This window comes from Cetorhinus maximus, chromosome 12 (assembly GCF_964194155.1).
Source record: "Cetorhinus maximus chromosome 12, sCetMax3.hap1.1, whole genome shotgun sequence".
NCBI lineage: Eukaryota > Metazoa > Chordata > Chondrichthyes > Lamniformes > Cetorhinidae > Cetorhinus > Cetorhinus maximus.
In genome coordinates this window covers 74,059,240-74,075,662 of record NC_135890.1, presented here as the reverse complement: position 1 = coordinate 74,075,662, position 16,423 = coordinate 74,059,240, and the positions used below count along the sequence as shown (strand labels likewise).

Below are 16,423 nucleotides of genomic sequence, written 5' to 3'. Positions count from 1 at the left end.
TCGGCAAATTAGGAGACGGAAAACGAGTAACGTGGGGGTGATGGAGGGCACCAACCTCCGAGGGAACTGGAGGAACAATACACTGGCTTTTCTTCTTCTGCTAGATGTGAGATCAATGGAATCCAGGGACATGATCCTGGCTGGGGATGTAGCCACCTGGCGCACACTATCCCCAGCACCATCATCTACCACTCTGCACCCTCCGTGCAATTTCGGCTCACCTGAAAACAGAGGTAGAGTCACCCAGATCACGTCAACCCGGTAGACACATTCCACTGGAGTGAGTGAGTTTCTCCAGTCGGAATGTTGGTGAGCACTCAGACCCTGGGAAGGTAGAGGGTGCAGACACCTCACTGCTGAGATCACCAAGAGGGAGACCTTCGAACTCAAAGTTCTTTTCAACTTTCCCTTACGGTACTTGTTGACTATCGGTCACGTGCCAGTATTTAGCCTTAGATGGAGTTTACCACCGGCTTTGGGCTGCATTCACAAGCAACCCGACTCCGAGAAGAGCCGACCACTACGAGCCAGGGGCCACTACCGGCCTCACACCGCCCTCAGGCACTTCCCTCGACCCCAGGAAACGGCGAAGGCTGCTGCGGGGGGTTTGGGGGGTGGGGGGGGGGGGTGCGGTGGGGGGCTGTAACATTCGCCACCGGAGCGACGAGCCGCCTTCTCCACCGGCTTTCCCAGCCGACCCAGAGACGGTTGCGGCGCACCACCGGCGGAGGGAATGCGCCCCGCGCCTGCCGTGCCCGCGCGGGAGGCGGTCCCAAGCAGAGGAGATCCGCCGAGCCCCGACGCGACCGAATGGTGAGTTAATGGGCACTGGTTCAGTGGAGAGCAAACTGAAGGTTTCGCCTAAACTTTGGGTCCAGGATGGGTCCCTTGAAGGAGCAGGGAATTGAATTCCGCTGACTGCTAACTCCTTTTCCCTTCCTTCCTAAAACGTGCGACGATTGCTATAATCTTCCGGTTGTGAGTTAAAATTTGTTATTGCTGACAACTAAGTTTCTCCTGTCAGAGTTAAACATTTATATAATTTCAGTTTTTAAATTTGACTAAAATTTGTAAAGCAGTTCCAAAGTTTCTGGTGAAAGGTCATCGACCTGAAACGTTAATTCTGTTTCTTTCTCCACGGCTGCTGTCTGGCGAGTATTTCTAAAGTTTAAATTAGTTGAACCTAATAGTCTAATATTTTGCATCGCTAATCTTTACTATTATTGCTCAGAGATATATCCTTGTAAAAAGCTGTTCAAATTCCTAAGGAGGCTGCCTATTGCAATAAAACAATTTTAACTGATTTCTTCTCCGCCGATGCTGCCAGACCTGCTGAGTTTTTCCAGGTAATTCTATTTTTGTTTTGTAATTAGAATGTGTTTCTTGTGTTCTCTTTTGTCAAATTTGTCTGAAATTTCGGGACATGGTTTAATTTTTTCAGTAATTTATTTGCAAGTGTTTTCATTAAAGTTAAGAAATATTTCTCTGTAAAACAGTGCCTGCCTCTTCCCGGTGTGATTACTATGGGATGTTCATTGGGTAAAGTGGTCCGCCACAGGCTGAGCTCTGATCTCCTTGCATTCTGCAGAGCCGCCACAACCTTTGCCGCAGCGCTCGCAGCTGAAGGGTTTTCTACCTCTAATGGGCCCTCCTCTGCTTGTCAAAATCCAGACTTTCAACCATTGCAGAACTGTGTAGGCTGCAGCACACTGTAAAGATCTTGGCTACAGGCTCTAGGGAGCACTGGAGGACATCCTCAAACCTTTCCAAGCACCCTGAACCAACTGTTCAGCACCCCACTGGTTCGAGCAGAAATCTGCTTCATGGATACAATGGCTTTATATTAGCGTTCTTCTGCTTCTTTCTGCGGGTTGTCAAACGGCAATAAACTTTGACACCAATTAACCATCCTTCTACTGGGCGACCATCCATAAGCATGCACATATTGTAACTATTGGAGTGCCGCAAGGCTCAGTGCTGGGGCCTCGGCGATTTACATTCTATATTAAGGGTTTGAACGAGAAAACGGAGAGCAACGTATTCAAGTTTGCTGATGATACAAGCCTAGATGGGAACGCAAACTACGAGGAGGGTGACAAAATTAGGCTGCAAAGACATATGGAGAGGTTAGATAAGTGGACAAGGAAATGTCAGATGCAATATGACAGGGCCAATCTGACGTTATTCACTTTGGTGGTAAGAATAGGAAAGCAGAATATCTTTTAAAAGGCATGAAAATTCGACATATTGACGGTGAGAGAGACTTGAGTGTAGTAGCACAAGGAACACAATATTAGCATGTCGGTGCAGCAAGCAAAGCTGGGATCATAGGGTTCTCCCATGATGAGAAGCTGAGTAAATTTCTGGGGGTTTCAAGAATGAAAGGCGATCTCATTGAAAAAAATAGAAGATCTTGAAGGGGTTTCACTAGGTCGACACTGAAACGGTGATGCCTCTCTCCCTCCTGCCACAAATCAGGAAAGAAAGTGTTATTTTTTCGGGCTTTATTTTAACATCAAAACGCGTTTTAAAAAATTGAAGCTGTTCGTGCAAAACCTTTACAACAAAAATGTGTTAATTCGCGATACTTAAAAATAATAAACATTTTTCAAATTTATTCATTAACGTAATGTTAATAAAATTAGCAGTTTACAATGACTACAGCTACTGTAGAACAGAGCAATAGAATTGAATTGAACTCAAACAGTAAACAGTTCAATATAATTATAAATCAAACTATCAGTAAGTAATAAGAATAAACACAGCTGAATTGAATTCAGACACTAAACGGTTAAATGTAACAAAAGATTAACTAGAAATAAATGATACAACACAAAACTAGAGCGAACAAAAACATCATTCTGTCGCGTGTGCCTGTGGACGGTTGTCACAAAGAGGGCACGAGCTGTGGATCCAAGGGAGGTAAGGCCCGAATTCCTTCTGCATCTTCCTGCCATCTATGGCCTGACCTGTCTTTGCCAGAGGCTTATCCAGCAGCAGATAAATCGGCGCTGGGCTGAAGATGCAGCCGCTACAGGTTAATTTACTGGTACATGTACCTGCATGGTTTGTTCTATTGTATTCATTGCTGCCACACAGGCACAGGCACTGATGTCTGTCCAGAGTAAATTAAACATACTGATTCAAGAGGCTCTGCATCGTAACAGTGAAATCCCAGTGAAGGGTTTCAATGGATAGGGCCAGCTGCTGGAAAAGACCCGGGATTGGATTCCTCACATCTTATCTCAAAATATTCAACTATTGTTGGATCAAATTAAAAATGCCCAAATGTTTATCATTTTCTGTACACATGGCATCATCCACTCAATCGAAAAATACCCTTTTCCTGTTCCTCATAACTATCTAAATTATTAATCTGGGCCTTACATGTCTCATGTGTTAGAGGATTCCCTGGAACTTGTACTTCCAAATTCGCAGGTCCCTCACCACCTGTCGCTTTGGACTCCTGTGTCGCGCTTTCTTCCATTGTACCCACAGCATCAGCTTCACACAGCCTCTCTCAGAGGTCGTGATCTGACCATCACAGATTTCCTCTTCTTCAACAGCCTGAAGGTTTAAGGTGAACACAGGAGTCAAGGTACCGCTACATCTGCCTCAGACACAGATTGCACACCCTGCTTCTCCATTGGATGATACTGACCTTCCTCCTCCAGCACAGTTTCAATATCGCCTTCCTCAGAAACACTCAGTTCTGTTCCTTCAGCAGCACCGCTTTCAGTACATTCAGCTGCCACTGGCTCACAACCATCGCTAACTAATGTGCCCAAGGGCACCTACGAATCTGTCAGGAAAATATTTGCAATTAGTTATCACATGAAAGAAACCTCCCTGCTCATACATGGTTTAAATATTCAGTTAGTGACATCTCGTTTGTGCATTCCAACATTAGAATGAGCACTAGTTACTCCAGGGTTAGTGATCCCCAACCTGCCCAAGGTCTGCACTCTCTACAAGCAACTGAATTTTACGACATGTTTTTAAATGACGAACAATCCACAGCTCGTAACCTTTTTAACGCTCAACTCTCAAGCCAAGGTCTAAATTTGAAGATAGTACCATAGAGCCATTTACATGCCATGAGAGAACGCTCTAGTCTTTGAATATTTTCACGCTACTGTTTTACCGTACATGACACGCTGCTATTTGCAGGCATGCCTGTGCTACTTCCTTCCAGGCTACGGTGCTGATTTTCCTTGGGCGATTTCAACCTTGCGTTACCGACGTTGCGGTGATGTTTCGTTTCTAGTTCACTAAGGAGAATTTTGAGGGCTGTTTCCATGAAATTATGACACCTTTTCTTCTTATTCAGATTCTGCGCTGCCAGCTTCTATAATCAATTCATTGACTCGCTTCTTACTAGGCTACGATAACAATGCTGGAAATTGCACTTTCCCATTCATTTTACTGTAAATTGTTTCCTCAGTCAATGCAAGGATTTTCACGTTTTCTTAAATTAACTTAAAGGTTATACAAACTCATAAAAGCAAATCAAAAGTTTTAACGCATTAAAAACTTGGCTTAAAAATGTTTCAGAACCATAGATATAACACTCAGCAGAAGACTGAAAAGCTGCTGGATCTCGAGGGCCGTTTTTTCAATTGATGATTTAAAACGTGCCCCTGGTGCTTCTGCACCTCGCCAATACTCCAGGTGGCTGCCTCCGTGGCTGAATCTTGCAGCAGGCAGAGGAAGACCCTAAACCACCAGGGGGAAAAGCTAAGGCAACGGCTTTAGTCATGGTCAGTGGCAAGAGGGTCTCGCCACTGACCGGACGCTCTAGACCAATATTTTAAAAAAAAACCCAGATGTGTAGTGCAGTGATGACATCAAGTAGCGCTAGAAGCCAATTACATTACAGTATTCTCACAGACAGTAAATTAAGAAGTCAAAGCCAATGAACGAATTCACTTTTAACGTGCAGTTTATAGATAGCGAAATACGTTATTGAATCACATACAAGAGATTAAGGAAGACGCTAAAATATCATTAACAAGGTTTGCATAAAATAGCATATTAAAATGACATGGATTTTTTTTCCTGATGGGGAAATTTGACATTTAACATATATTACTATTTCAGGGTTAGTGATAGTTATAATAATAATTATGAATTCGTCCGCCGTTTAAAGCCCAGTTACACCGTTTTCAACAAAGAGTAATCAAGGGCTTTTGCAGTGAGGCGAATGTCGTAAAAGTGGAAATTCTTGTCAGTACAATAATTTCGAACTGATTGCACTTTGTGGGAACATCAACAGCACACGCTCCGGACAAGCTAAAATAACTGACAACAACTTCTGACTTGCCGCATTCAACTCCGGATGTGTGGGCTCCAGGTTTTTCTGTCAATTTCAGAGGAGTAAAGACATCAAAGCCGTCTGTTTGACAGTCAACAGTGCCGCAAATATCCAAGCCATTATCTATTTCCACTAGGCACTTCTGGCTGAAGATTGATGCGAATGCTTCAGCCTTATCTTTTGCACTGATGTGCTGGGCTCCTCCATCATTGAGGATGGCGGTATTTGTGGAGCCTCTTCCTCCAGTGAGTTGTTTCATTGCCCAACACCATTCATGACTGGATGTGGCAGGACTGCAGAGCTTAGATCTGATTCGTTGGTTGTGGAATCGCTTAGCTCTGTCTATCACTTGTTGTTTATGCTGTTTGGCAGGAAAGTAGTCCTCTGTTGATTAGGTTGAAACCTCATTTTTAGGCATGCCTGGTGCTAACCCTAACCCTGGCATGCCCTCCAACACTCTTCATTGCATTATGAGGAAAGATTGCGAAGTCTGGACTTGCATTCTCCAGAGTTTAAAAGAATGAGAGGTGATCTCGTTGAAGTGTACAAAACTCTTCCAGGGCTCGACAGGGTAGATGCAGGACAGATGTTTCCCCTGATTGGGGGAGTCTAGAACCCGGGGACAGAGTGCCAGAATAAGAGGTAGGCAATTTAAGATCGAGATGAGGAAGAATTTCTCCAGACAGAAGGTGGTGAATCTTTAAAACGTCTTCCAGCAACGTAAGGAGCCAATTACATTATAGCATTCCCACAGACAGTAAATTGAGAAGTAAAAGCCAATGAACAGTGGAAGGTATTGCCAGTTTGACAACTTCGAAGTGATTGCACCCTGTGGGGACCTCAAAAGCACAAGGTCCTGACAGACTAAAAAATTCACAGCAACATCTGACTTCCCGCATTCAAATCCGGATGTGCGGGCTTCGGGAGCTGCTGTCAATTTCAGGGGAGTAATGACAGCAAACGCGGACTGTTTCGCCGCCATTAGAGCCGCAAATCTCCGAGCCATTATCTAGTTCTATTTAGAGTCCCAAAAAACAGAAATCCCGTCACGTCTCGGTTTTCTCATTTCCAGCCAGAATAGATACAATTTACAAAATTGCTGCTCATTATCCAATCTCTCTATCACCTCAATAATTCTGTTGACTCCATTGTGTATTTTCTCAATAGCTGTAACATTTTTCCCATGGCAAGAACAATTGTACACAGCATTTTAAGTGCGGTATTACCGATGACTTGTAAAGTGGCAAGATTATCGCACTATTTCACCTGAATGTTGGTCTTTAAAAAGCTCCCAAATACTCATTTGCATTAGTCACTGTCACCAAACGTTATTGAGATAGTTTCAATGTATCAATCAGAGGCCCAGCTCCCTTTCATTTACTACGCATACTATTTTCTTGCTTTTTAAAATAATAGTCCCTTCTTGGATTATTTTCCCCACTTTTAATTTCTCGATATTAAATCTTATCTATTAGATTTGTGCACAATTCCAAGGTATATTGAAGTTCTTCCCTTGGTTACTCTGTTCAGCTTTGGAGTCTCCCACCTTCCTCAGTTTTCTGTCAATTATAGATTTTGCCATGGTACTCTTGACTCCTCGCTCCAGGTCATATATAATGATGTTAAACAAAATATGTCGTCAACCAGTTGGGCACCTTGCTAACATTCTCCGAGAATTATGGCAATCTCTGGGGCACAGACCTCTGGGTTCTATCGACTTACCAATTACTTATTGTCGCAATGATGTAATTTGTCCATGGGTGGTATTGATCTCTCATTTCATTGGCTGATCAAACACATCTTGAATTGTTTAAGAAGGACTTTTAAAAACCAAGGAAAAACACTGACTGAAGATGACTGCTAAACGTCACCTGATGTCTATTATTAACAGTTGACTAGTTTTCTGCAAGGTTCCAATACAGAATACAATTAAGACATGCCCAGTCACCCTCATGAAATTTCACGCCGCTGTTGTCGAGAACTACTAGAAAAGATTATGAAAACAGAAAATGCTGGAAAAACTCGGCAGGTCAGACAGCATCTGTGGAGAGAGAAGCAGAGTTAATGTTTCGTGTGCGTATGACTCTTCTTCAAAGCTAAAGAGAAGTAGAACTGTGATGAAATTTTACTGCAACAGACCGAAGGAGAATGGAAATCCTGTCAGAGAGAAGAGCAGCACTTCTTCAAGGTAGGCATTCTTGGAAGAGGAGTGGCAGTGAATTAAACACCAAAGTAAAAGCAAAATACTGTGGATACTGGAAATCTGAAATAAAAACAGAAAATCCTGGAAACAGTCGGCAGGTCTGCTTTTTACTTCAAAAGATTCACTGGAACTCACATTTGCATTTTATAAGGCTACCGCTCACAGAATGCCTATCAGGGCAATAGCGATATAGAAAGATGTTTTCTTGCCTCGTCAAGTTTAAATAATGAATCATTCAGAAGCTAATGGCGGAGACATTATAGGCCATGGGAAAATAGCCAGTCTTTTCGGATATGAGCTAAGCAAATACCTTCCGAAACTGTTATGGTGAATGAGGTAATGTGACTGGAATAATGAATATTCAAACTTATTTTAATCAACACATGCTGCTGAAACAATGGTCTGGGAAGAACCTGGTTATCGGAAAGTAACACTCTCCCTCTCCCCCTCTCTCCCAAGTTAAGACGCTACCTCTGTTGCAGTTTAAAAACCCAGCACAGAGATAGTGAATTTCCATTTAAAAGGACCTCAGGTGCAAAATTCATTAACTTTTGGAAAAGTCGAATTACATTTTGAAATGAAATTGTCTCTGGCAATTGTAGTTTTGCATGGGCTTCACCTCCTGGAATCTCAAGACCACTATGGGGAAAATCTGTTGCTGCCACAGACACCAGCAAAGGACTCATAACAGTCAACTCTCTTTATATTTTACTGTTTAGCATTGAATTTTAATTTGGTTAAGAAAGTAACTACTTAATGCATAAACTTGCAATTCTGTGTGCTCATGTGTGTGGGTGAGTGCATTGCGAAGTTCGGACAGGGATTTCCATTTTTACATATATTTATATCGTTACTTGGGTGGATTTTTAACTCAGAAAACGAGCCCCTTTTCTTGTTCCAACCTCATGAAACCTTGCCAGGCTAGTTTCTTTCAAATCAGCATAGAATTTGTAAGTACAGACAGTGACATTCCTCCTCTCTGACTTCACAAAAAACCCTGTTACCATCAAGCTTGGAGTGGTAGGACAGGGAAGTCATGTTTTACTCACCTCACGTGGGCGTAACACTATCCATTATAAAATATTTTCAATCATTATTGCATTCTTCATTTCCAGTGCTGACCGTTTTCAAACGCCTCACTGAAATCCAAGTGCAAGATATTGAAGCGATCAAGGTCCTTTGCCAAAGAAACCTAATAAGTTAGGTTGATGACCTTACATTCATGATCTTAATTCTCTATCTTTTATGACCTTAATTCTCTACAGATGTTTAATGATATTATCATGAATAAAGGTTTCCATAATTTTCCACACAGTAGATGACAATTTTGCAACCTGTCTTTCCTTCGATGGATCACTTTTGCTTGCTTTAAAAAGTATCTGTTTATTTCCCGACCACTGGCACCTCCCCGGCATGCAGCAATTCCTGGAAGATTTATGCCGTTGGCCCTGCGATTTCGTCCTTTATTCCCTGAAGAATTTTTGGATGCAATTTCGCTGCGTGCGTTTCGATTATATTTTCATGGGCATTTGGCCATAATTTGTTCTCATTTGAGAGGCTCTTCCTTTAATGAGGATCCTGACCCAGGTGAAGGAACGGTCACATGTTGTGTATATCCACACAGTGGAATAAAGATGGGTAGAGTTCATGGCACTGTTCGGCGTGGAGTCTATTCCCTAACAGTGCACTGACAATTTTGACGTAATTATTTCTATAATTTAGTTGAAATAAACACATTCTTTTATTTACCTGCCTTTGACAAGTAAGAAGATCTTATGGGTCTATTTCCCCTGACTCCCCATCAAGCCCCTTCGTAAACCTCGACTGACCACCCCAGATCCCTTCTTGGCCCTTGGCTGGCTAATATCATAAATGGTTATCAGTCCTCAAGCACTACCTGGCTCCTACCATTCAAAGCTGCTGTCATCACTACTGGCCTCAAAATAATGCCTTCAACCCTTCTGCCTTTGTAACTTACCAGCCATCTCCAAAATCCTTGAACATGATGTTGATGCTGAAACCCACGCTCATCGTTTGCGCGATTCCAGGTTTGAATCTTTATAACTCAGTTTCCACCCCGCCTTGGCGAAGTAACAAATTACATTCTCTGTGATTGTGACTGTGGTTCAGAATTCTTCTTTCCCTTCTCGACCTCTCTGCTGCCGTTGACATGGTTAGCCACCCCTGCTTCCTCCAAAGACTATCTTCTGTCCATACAGGTGAGGCTGTCTTCTCTTATTTCTTGTATTAAGCGAACAAAAGAAATAGGAGCAGGAGTAGGCCGTTCAGCCCCTCGATCCTGGTCCATTATTCAAGTAGATCATAGCTGACATTCTACCTTAACACCATTTCTGCTCTATCCCCATATCCCTTGATAGTTTATAATATTTAGAAACCTGTCAACCCCTGTCTTAATCTATGGAATCAGAGACAGAACATCTCCAGAAATTGATTCTCACGATAGTGTTATGTCTATGTTATGAATAACCTGTTACAAACCATTCCCCTTTCACCTTTCCATATTGCCCCTTGGGGCTATCATTTACAGTACCGAGCAGAAACAGCCTACTTAGCCATCTAGTCTGCACTGGCTCTTTGGGAGAGCAGCCCCGTGAATCCCATTCTACTCATCTTATCGCATTTTCCTGTAAATTTCCCACCTTGCAATTATACAGCGGCTTGTCCTGGAGCCCTTCACAGTCAATGAAATACTTTTTGAAGCGTAGTCTCTGTTGCGACGCAGGCATCAAGGCAACAAATTTGTGCACAGCAAACTTTCGCAAGCAGAAACTTCATCAGGACAACATCATCATTCCCGCTGATGCTTCTTGAGCTTTAAGTGTTAGCCCAGGACACAAGAATAACTTCCCTTGTTTATCGTCCAATAGTGTCATCGACTTTCTTTACATCCACCTGCGAGAGCAGATGGCGACTTGTTTTGTTGTCTCATCCAAAAGATAGCACCATCTGCAGTGTCAGCTGCGATTAAATAAAAGCAATGCCGTGGAAATGATATTAATTCGTTTGTGTCCACAAAACGATGGATTATGTATCAGTTTTTCTTCTCTTTGTCCAAACCCTATGCTATTCATCAATTTAATTGCTAAATGTCTGTAGCCGCCGCTTTGCTATCGTGGGCAGTACCATAGAGCGTTCCTCAGCTCGCACGTGAGATATCGCACATGTGCAGCTACAGGACAGAGCATGGTCAATCTGCTCATCGGCTAATACGCTGTGCAATTTAAAATGGATATTGTTTAGTCTGTGATGAAACCCTCATCATTAAACACATGCACAATCCGTCACAAAGCAGAGGACAGATTTCATCCTTTCTGTTAAAATCTGGCGCAAATAGTTTTTCATCCTGCTTTCGCAAACTTCTTCAGCATGAGTGATTTACATGATGAAGCCAATTAAAAATAAATTCATTCCTATTTCCTTCGTCAATAATCAATACCACAAAGCACTTAATGACTGGACATAAGAACAAAAGTATTAGGAGCAGGAAGAGGCCATTTGGACCTTTGAGTCTGCTACGCCATTCAACATTCTACCTCAACTTCACCTTCCTACGCTATCCCCAAATTCGTTAATTCACTTAAAAACCCAAAATCTGTGAATTTCTGCCTTGAACATACACAACAGCTACGCTTCCACAGCTTCGTTCTGTAGAGAATTTCAAAGATTCCACATATACCAGTGCCAGGGCTGGGAAATTGCAGCAATGAGGAAAATTGAATGAGCTAGGGTTGTTTCCTTAGAGCAGACGGGGCTAAAGGTTGACTTGATTGAGGTGTACAAAATTATGAAGGGCCTAGATAGAGTAGACTGTTTCCCTTAGCAGAGAGGTCAATGGTAGGTGTCTGGAATTCTCTGCCCGGATTGGTGGTTCAGACAGAAACCCTCAACTCCTTTAAAAGGTACCTGGGTCTGCGCCTGAAGTGCTTCAACCTGCAAAGCTACGAACCGGGTGCTGGAGGTGGGTTTAGAATGAGCGGCTAGTTCTTGTTTCAACTGGCGCAGACACAATGGGCTGAATGGCCTCTTTCTGTGCCGTAACTTTTCTGTGGTTTGATGGTTCTACCTTGTCGATTGCGGAGGCACAAGCACTGATCCTTGCGTCACACTGGTAGTTACAGCCTGCCAATCTAAAAATGACCCATTTATTCCTATTTCCTGCTTGTGTCTATTCACCAATCTCAATTCATGTTAATATACATTACGTCCATTCCTATGGTCCCTAATTTTGCGTAATGAAAGGTTGTGTGGCACACGATTTAATGTTTTATTTTTTGAAAATGCTGTAGAACTACATCCACGGATTCCACCTTATCCTCCTTACTAGTGACATACTCCAACACTGATGTTCTAACTGTCCTGTTATCATGCCCCAGATAAGAAAATTCTAGCATTTTGACCACTACTGATGTTAGGCCAATTGGCTTAAATTTCCCCATTTCTTTATTCCTCCTTTCTGAAATAGCTGGGTTACGTTTGCTACCTTCCAACCCTTGGAAACCCCTCTAAGGGATTCTGGAAGATCGATATCAATGCATCTCTGCAGCGACCTCGTGCAAAACCCTAAGATGTAGTTCGCCAGGTCCAGGGGAATTTCGACAAGTTATTCTCATGAGTTTCCCCTGTACCACTTGGTAATTTATATTGGTTTATGCATATTCCTCATTCTCGCTAAACCATTCGTTCTTAATTATTTCCGGATTATTTTTACGTCTTCTATCTTGAAAACAGATATCCAGTATATGTTTAGTTCCTCTTCCATTTCCTTAATCTGCATTATGACTTCGCCTGTTCATGCTGCGAATCTTGCCACGTTTATATTAATTAATCTAGTACTATTTCTATACGTTTAGAAACATTAATAACCTGTTGTTGTGACTCTCGCTATTCTAATCTCTAATCCTCTTTCCCCTTTACAGATCAATCTCTTGGGCCTCTTTTGCTGAATTCTAACATCCTCCCAATCCTCGGGCATACTACTCGTTTGGAAATATATATCCAGCCACATACACAAACGTTGGTAGTGTGGACACAATGAACAGAATTGCTTCATCGAACACTAATAGCAGTGGTGGAATATGTTTCGAGAAACCTGTGTGCACTCTTTATAACTTTAGCCTTAATCATTTGCAAATCAAGAGATTTGATTTATATTGCACCAGAAATAAAATACACAAAAACTATTTTGCATTTGATGTTCGGAACGTTACTTTATTCAACGCCTGTACTGGAAAAGTCTAATAGAGATTAAATGATTAAGGTGCAATAACCATATTGTTGCATTTTAATTATCGTTATCGGGTACATAAAGGTAAATTAATAAACATCGACGTTTCAATTAACACTGGCAATCTCTCGATGGAAGAGCCTTTAAAAACAGAAATTCTTACAAAGCGAAGCTCCAACCGTAATGGCTAATTGCTTAAATCTTCGAAATACAATCAATTACTGCCCTTTTCGTTACATGAAAGAAATTAATAGGAATGAACAAACATTCTCAGCTGGGTCAACTATGGTTTCCGAAATCACATACAGCTGGATCTTGAGATGCTTGATCGGAATGGTTTTGCCTGAGTCTCGTGTTTAACCAGACAGGAGTAAAGCTCGTGTGAGTTCCAGTCTGAGGATGACAGGTTCAGATAACTGCTCACACTGAACGTGTTGTCTGTCTCCTGCTGGATCCGACTGGTCTCAACCCCATTGCCTCTGACACTGCCATCGACAGTCCATTCAATCTCCACAGATCCCGGCTTAAAACCGCTCACCAAACACACCAGGGTCGCCGTGTTTTTCACTGTGATTTGATCCGATGAAGGCGGAAGGAGAGAGACAGATGGTTCCTGTGGGTCTGTTTAAAACAAAACTAAGTTTAGAGGTGTTTGGGGAATTGCTTTGATTGAACGCATGACATTTTTTTCAAAACACTACAATTCGAATTCTGTCATTCATTAAATAGATTAAATAGATCCCTTTGCTTTGCGCGGTCTTCCGAGGAAGGCTGAAGGAGAGACATCGGTGGGACGTTTGGAACTGAAAAAGCAAACTTAGGTTTCAATGACTGACCGGAGTTGGGTCCGTTCAATTTTACAGTCAGCAAAAAAATACGCGTACATTTTATTTGGCATTGTCACTCCTGAACGATATAACATATATCTTTGCTGTTAATATATTGCTGACAATAAGAGGGTCATTATATAGCTGCTGTGTCTCCACATTGAGACGCTGCTGCCACGAACAATTATAAATAGATTTAGAAGCACAATAAATTTGATGAAATGTTGTTTAGCTTTGCAAAGCGTTTACTGATTAACCTTTTTGTTATAACCCTGAACAGTGTAGGTGCACTTGCTCCGGTAGCTTCACCCTGTGGTATTCTCCCCTCTTGAATCAGACGGTTTTAACACCACGCCGGAAACTGACCCCGCAACCTAGGCTGAAATTCCAGCCACGTGAATGTGGCTCGGGCCGTTCTGACAGCTTTTAGATAAGAATTAAACCGAGATCCTCGTCTGATTGACCTAAATTACTCTATTGCAGTATTGGAGGAAGTTGCGCCAGGCTGTCCTCATTGTGTGAAAGCAGATTAACCAGTGATTCCTCGCAGTGCTGCATGTGGGAAATAGATTGCGGAGGTCATTATGAGGATCTCATTAACACAAAATCTTTCCGCCAACGCTCTGGCATGTTTCGGATAGAGTCCGTGAAATAAAGGCAACTTAATTATCTGTATGAGTTTTGTCCTTCAGTGTTGCGTGGTCTGTAAAAGGAGACGATGGGGGAAATCTTGACTTTGTGCAACAGTGTAAAACTGATCGACCAAGTTAACCTGCGCACGCACATTACTTGTATGAAAGATGTATATTTGTTTAGATCTAGAGCAAGGGTTAGCGCCAAAAGAATTTGGGCGAATTTGCTTCCATCATTAAAGTCGAAAGCGTAACAATTGAATATGATCAACACTATTAATACAACGGAATTGTTACTTTGAGGCACATTCTGATTTCTCTGATTACTGGTCTGTGCATCGAAATTACCAACAACTCAGGTCCGATTTCAACAGCAGAAATAACACGAAGTTTCTGTCCAAGGGCGCATGCTCAATACACAGGGAAACTGACAATGTGAATAGTTCGAGCACAATGAAAGAATTTAGTAATGCCACTGATCTCATGTTCACACATGTTCATGTTAGTTTTAAAAAGACTCTGCGCTGACGTGAAACTTGGCATTACAAAAGGGACCAGGAGTTGACTCGCTGTATAATTGCAAACCCGCAAGCGCTTCATCAGAGATGTACAAATGCCTTATTTATGGGCAGCTTTGTGAATTCGACCCCTTACATAGGGTGCACCACAATTAACCAACGCACAATAAATGAAGTGTTTCCCCACTGCGCGGCCATTCATCATGTGTGCTCAGTTTAACTCAATATTCGGACTGAATTTCAGTTGTTACTCAAAGCCGCTATATTCAGTGCAAGAATAGTTTCAGCTAAAAACCTAATAAGGAGCTCAGAGCGCAGAACATTGAAGGTTCAATTTAACATCCATTTTTGACCTTTCTTTGCTCTTCTGGTTCTGAAGGGCGAATTAATATGGGCTGATGTTTGGCTATGTCCATTATTTCTAGCACCTGGTGCAAGTGATCATTATCTATTTGTGCCAACAGGCACGGCGTTTTGGAAAGGTATTTAAGGGACGCGATACATAACCATTGATATCAATCGTGTGGTTACTGGACATTTTCTATTTCCCTGCAAGGTCACTCGATCTTGGATTAGGATTAAAGATTCTGACTGATTACCCCGTTCTATGGCGGAGAGATTCTGAGGCGGTTGGTTATTGTGACTGGGGCAAAACAGCTCAATACAGACCAAAACTCCATTCTGAACTCATAGAAAATATTATAGGACTGGAAAGCTCAGATCTTAACTACTTAGCAGGGTAGTCTTGCATTATTTAAATTTAATTAATGGTGCTATTGTTAAAAGGGCATTAAAATTGCTGCGAAATAAAATAACTAGTCATCTATTTTATTTACTTCTTAACCTGAAGCACGCTTTGAACAATATAACGGAAATGATTTTACTCACTGCCAACACCCAGTTTGGTTCCTTCACCGAAGTTGAATATGTTGTTTTTCCATATAGCACAGTAATAGTCCGCGCCGTCCTCCGATTTAACGTTACTGATAGTTAACGTTCCTGTGTTGCCGGATACCGAGCCAGAAAACCGGTCGGGAACACCGGAGGCTCTGTTCGTGCTGCTTCCAGCATAATGATAAAGCAGATACCGAGGAGCATTTCCAGATTTCTGCTGGTACCAATATATGTTGCTGCTTCCTAAGGTGGCACCGGACAAGGTGCAACTTATTTGGACGGTTCCTCCGAGAGAAGTCGATTTCGAAGGCGGTTGATTTACTGTAATGTCCGCGTTTGAAACTGAAAGAAAATGGCATAAAAATGTGAGTGTAAATGCACTCCAATTAATTGTTCAAACTATTGAATTTTAACTCCCGTGAAATATCATCCAAAAAGACTTCCTAAAGGCGCCTTTACAGTAAATCTACTTTTTAAAATACTCACCTGCCAGGCAAAAAATGAACACAGTGATAGCATGGACCCAGTCAGTCATTGTGGAAAGTTTAACGAGCCACCGAAGTACTGACAGTTCTATGACAAGATGAGCTAACGGTCTGAATCTCTCTCTGTCTTTTAATAACACCTGTCTTCAAGAAGGTGTTGCCTTGTGCTGGGATGCAAATGAGCCTTCTCATCTCAACCAATCAGATTCTCTGAAATTCAAATGCCATCTCAAATTCTCTTCGGCTCGACGAAATACAAGGAAAGTCATACAAAAGCAAAATACTGCGGATGTTAGAATACTGAA

The 16,423-nt window shown here is 42.1% G+C and overlaps 1 protein-coding gene across 1 annotated transcript; it reads right to left on the bottom strand.

The window, feature by feature from the left end:
* Window positions 1-12,728: 12,728 nt before the first annotated feature.
* On the bottom strand, window positions 12,729-16,212 carry LOC144687095 (immunoglobulin lambda-1 light chain-like). Its single transcript, XM_078552853.1, has 3 exons — window positions 16,120-16,212; window positions 15,628-15,975; window positions 12,729-13,383 (listed from the first exon to the last, which is right to left on the bottom strand). The coding sequence occupies exons 1-3, from the start codon at window positions 16,166-16,168 to the stop codon at window positions 13,061-13,063; spliced, it is 720 nt and encodes a 239-aa protein (XP_078408979.1). The 5' UTR covers window positions 16,169-16,212; the 3' UTR covers window positions 12,729-13,060.
* Between the last annotated feature and the right edge of the window lie 211 nt (window positions 16,213-16,423).

Coding starts and splice junctions, on each gene's coding strand:
- LOC144687095 (XM_078552853.1), bottom strand. CDS start 16,168: ATGACTGACTGGGTCCATGCTATCACTGTGTTCATTTTTTGCCTGGCA. Junction 15,976..16,119: donor GTTCATTTTTTGCCTGGCAG/GTGAGTATTTTA, acceptor ATTTTCTTTCAG/TTTCAAACGCGGACATTACA. Junction 13,384..15,627: donor AACCAAACTGGGTGTTGGCA/GTGAGTAAAATC, acceptor TGTTTTAAACAG/ACCCACAGGAACCATCTGTC.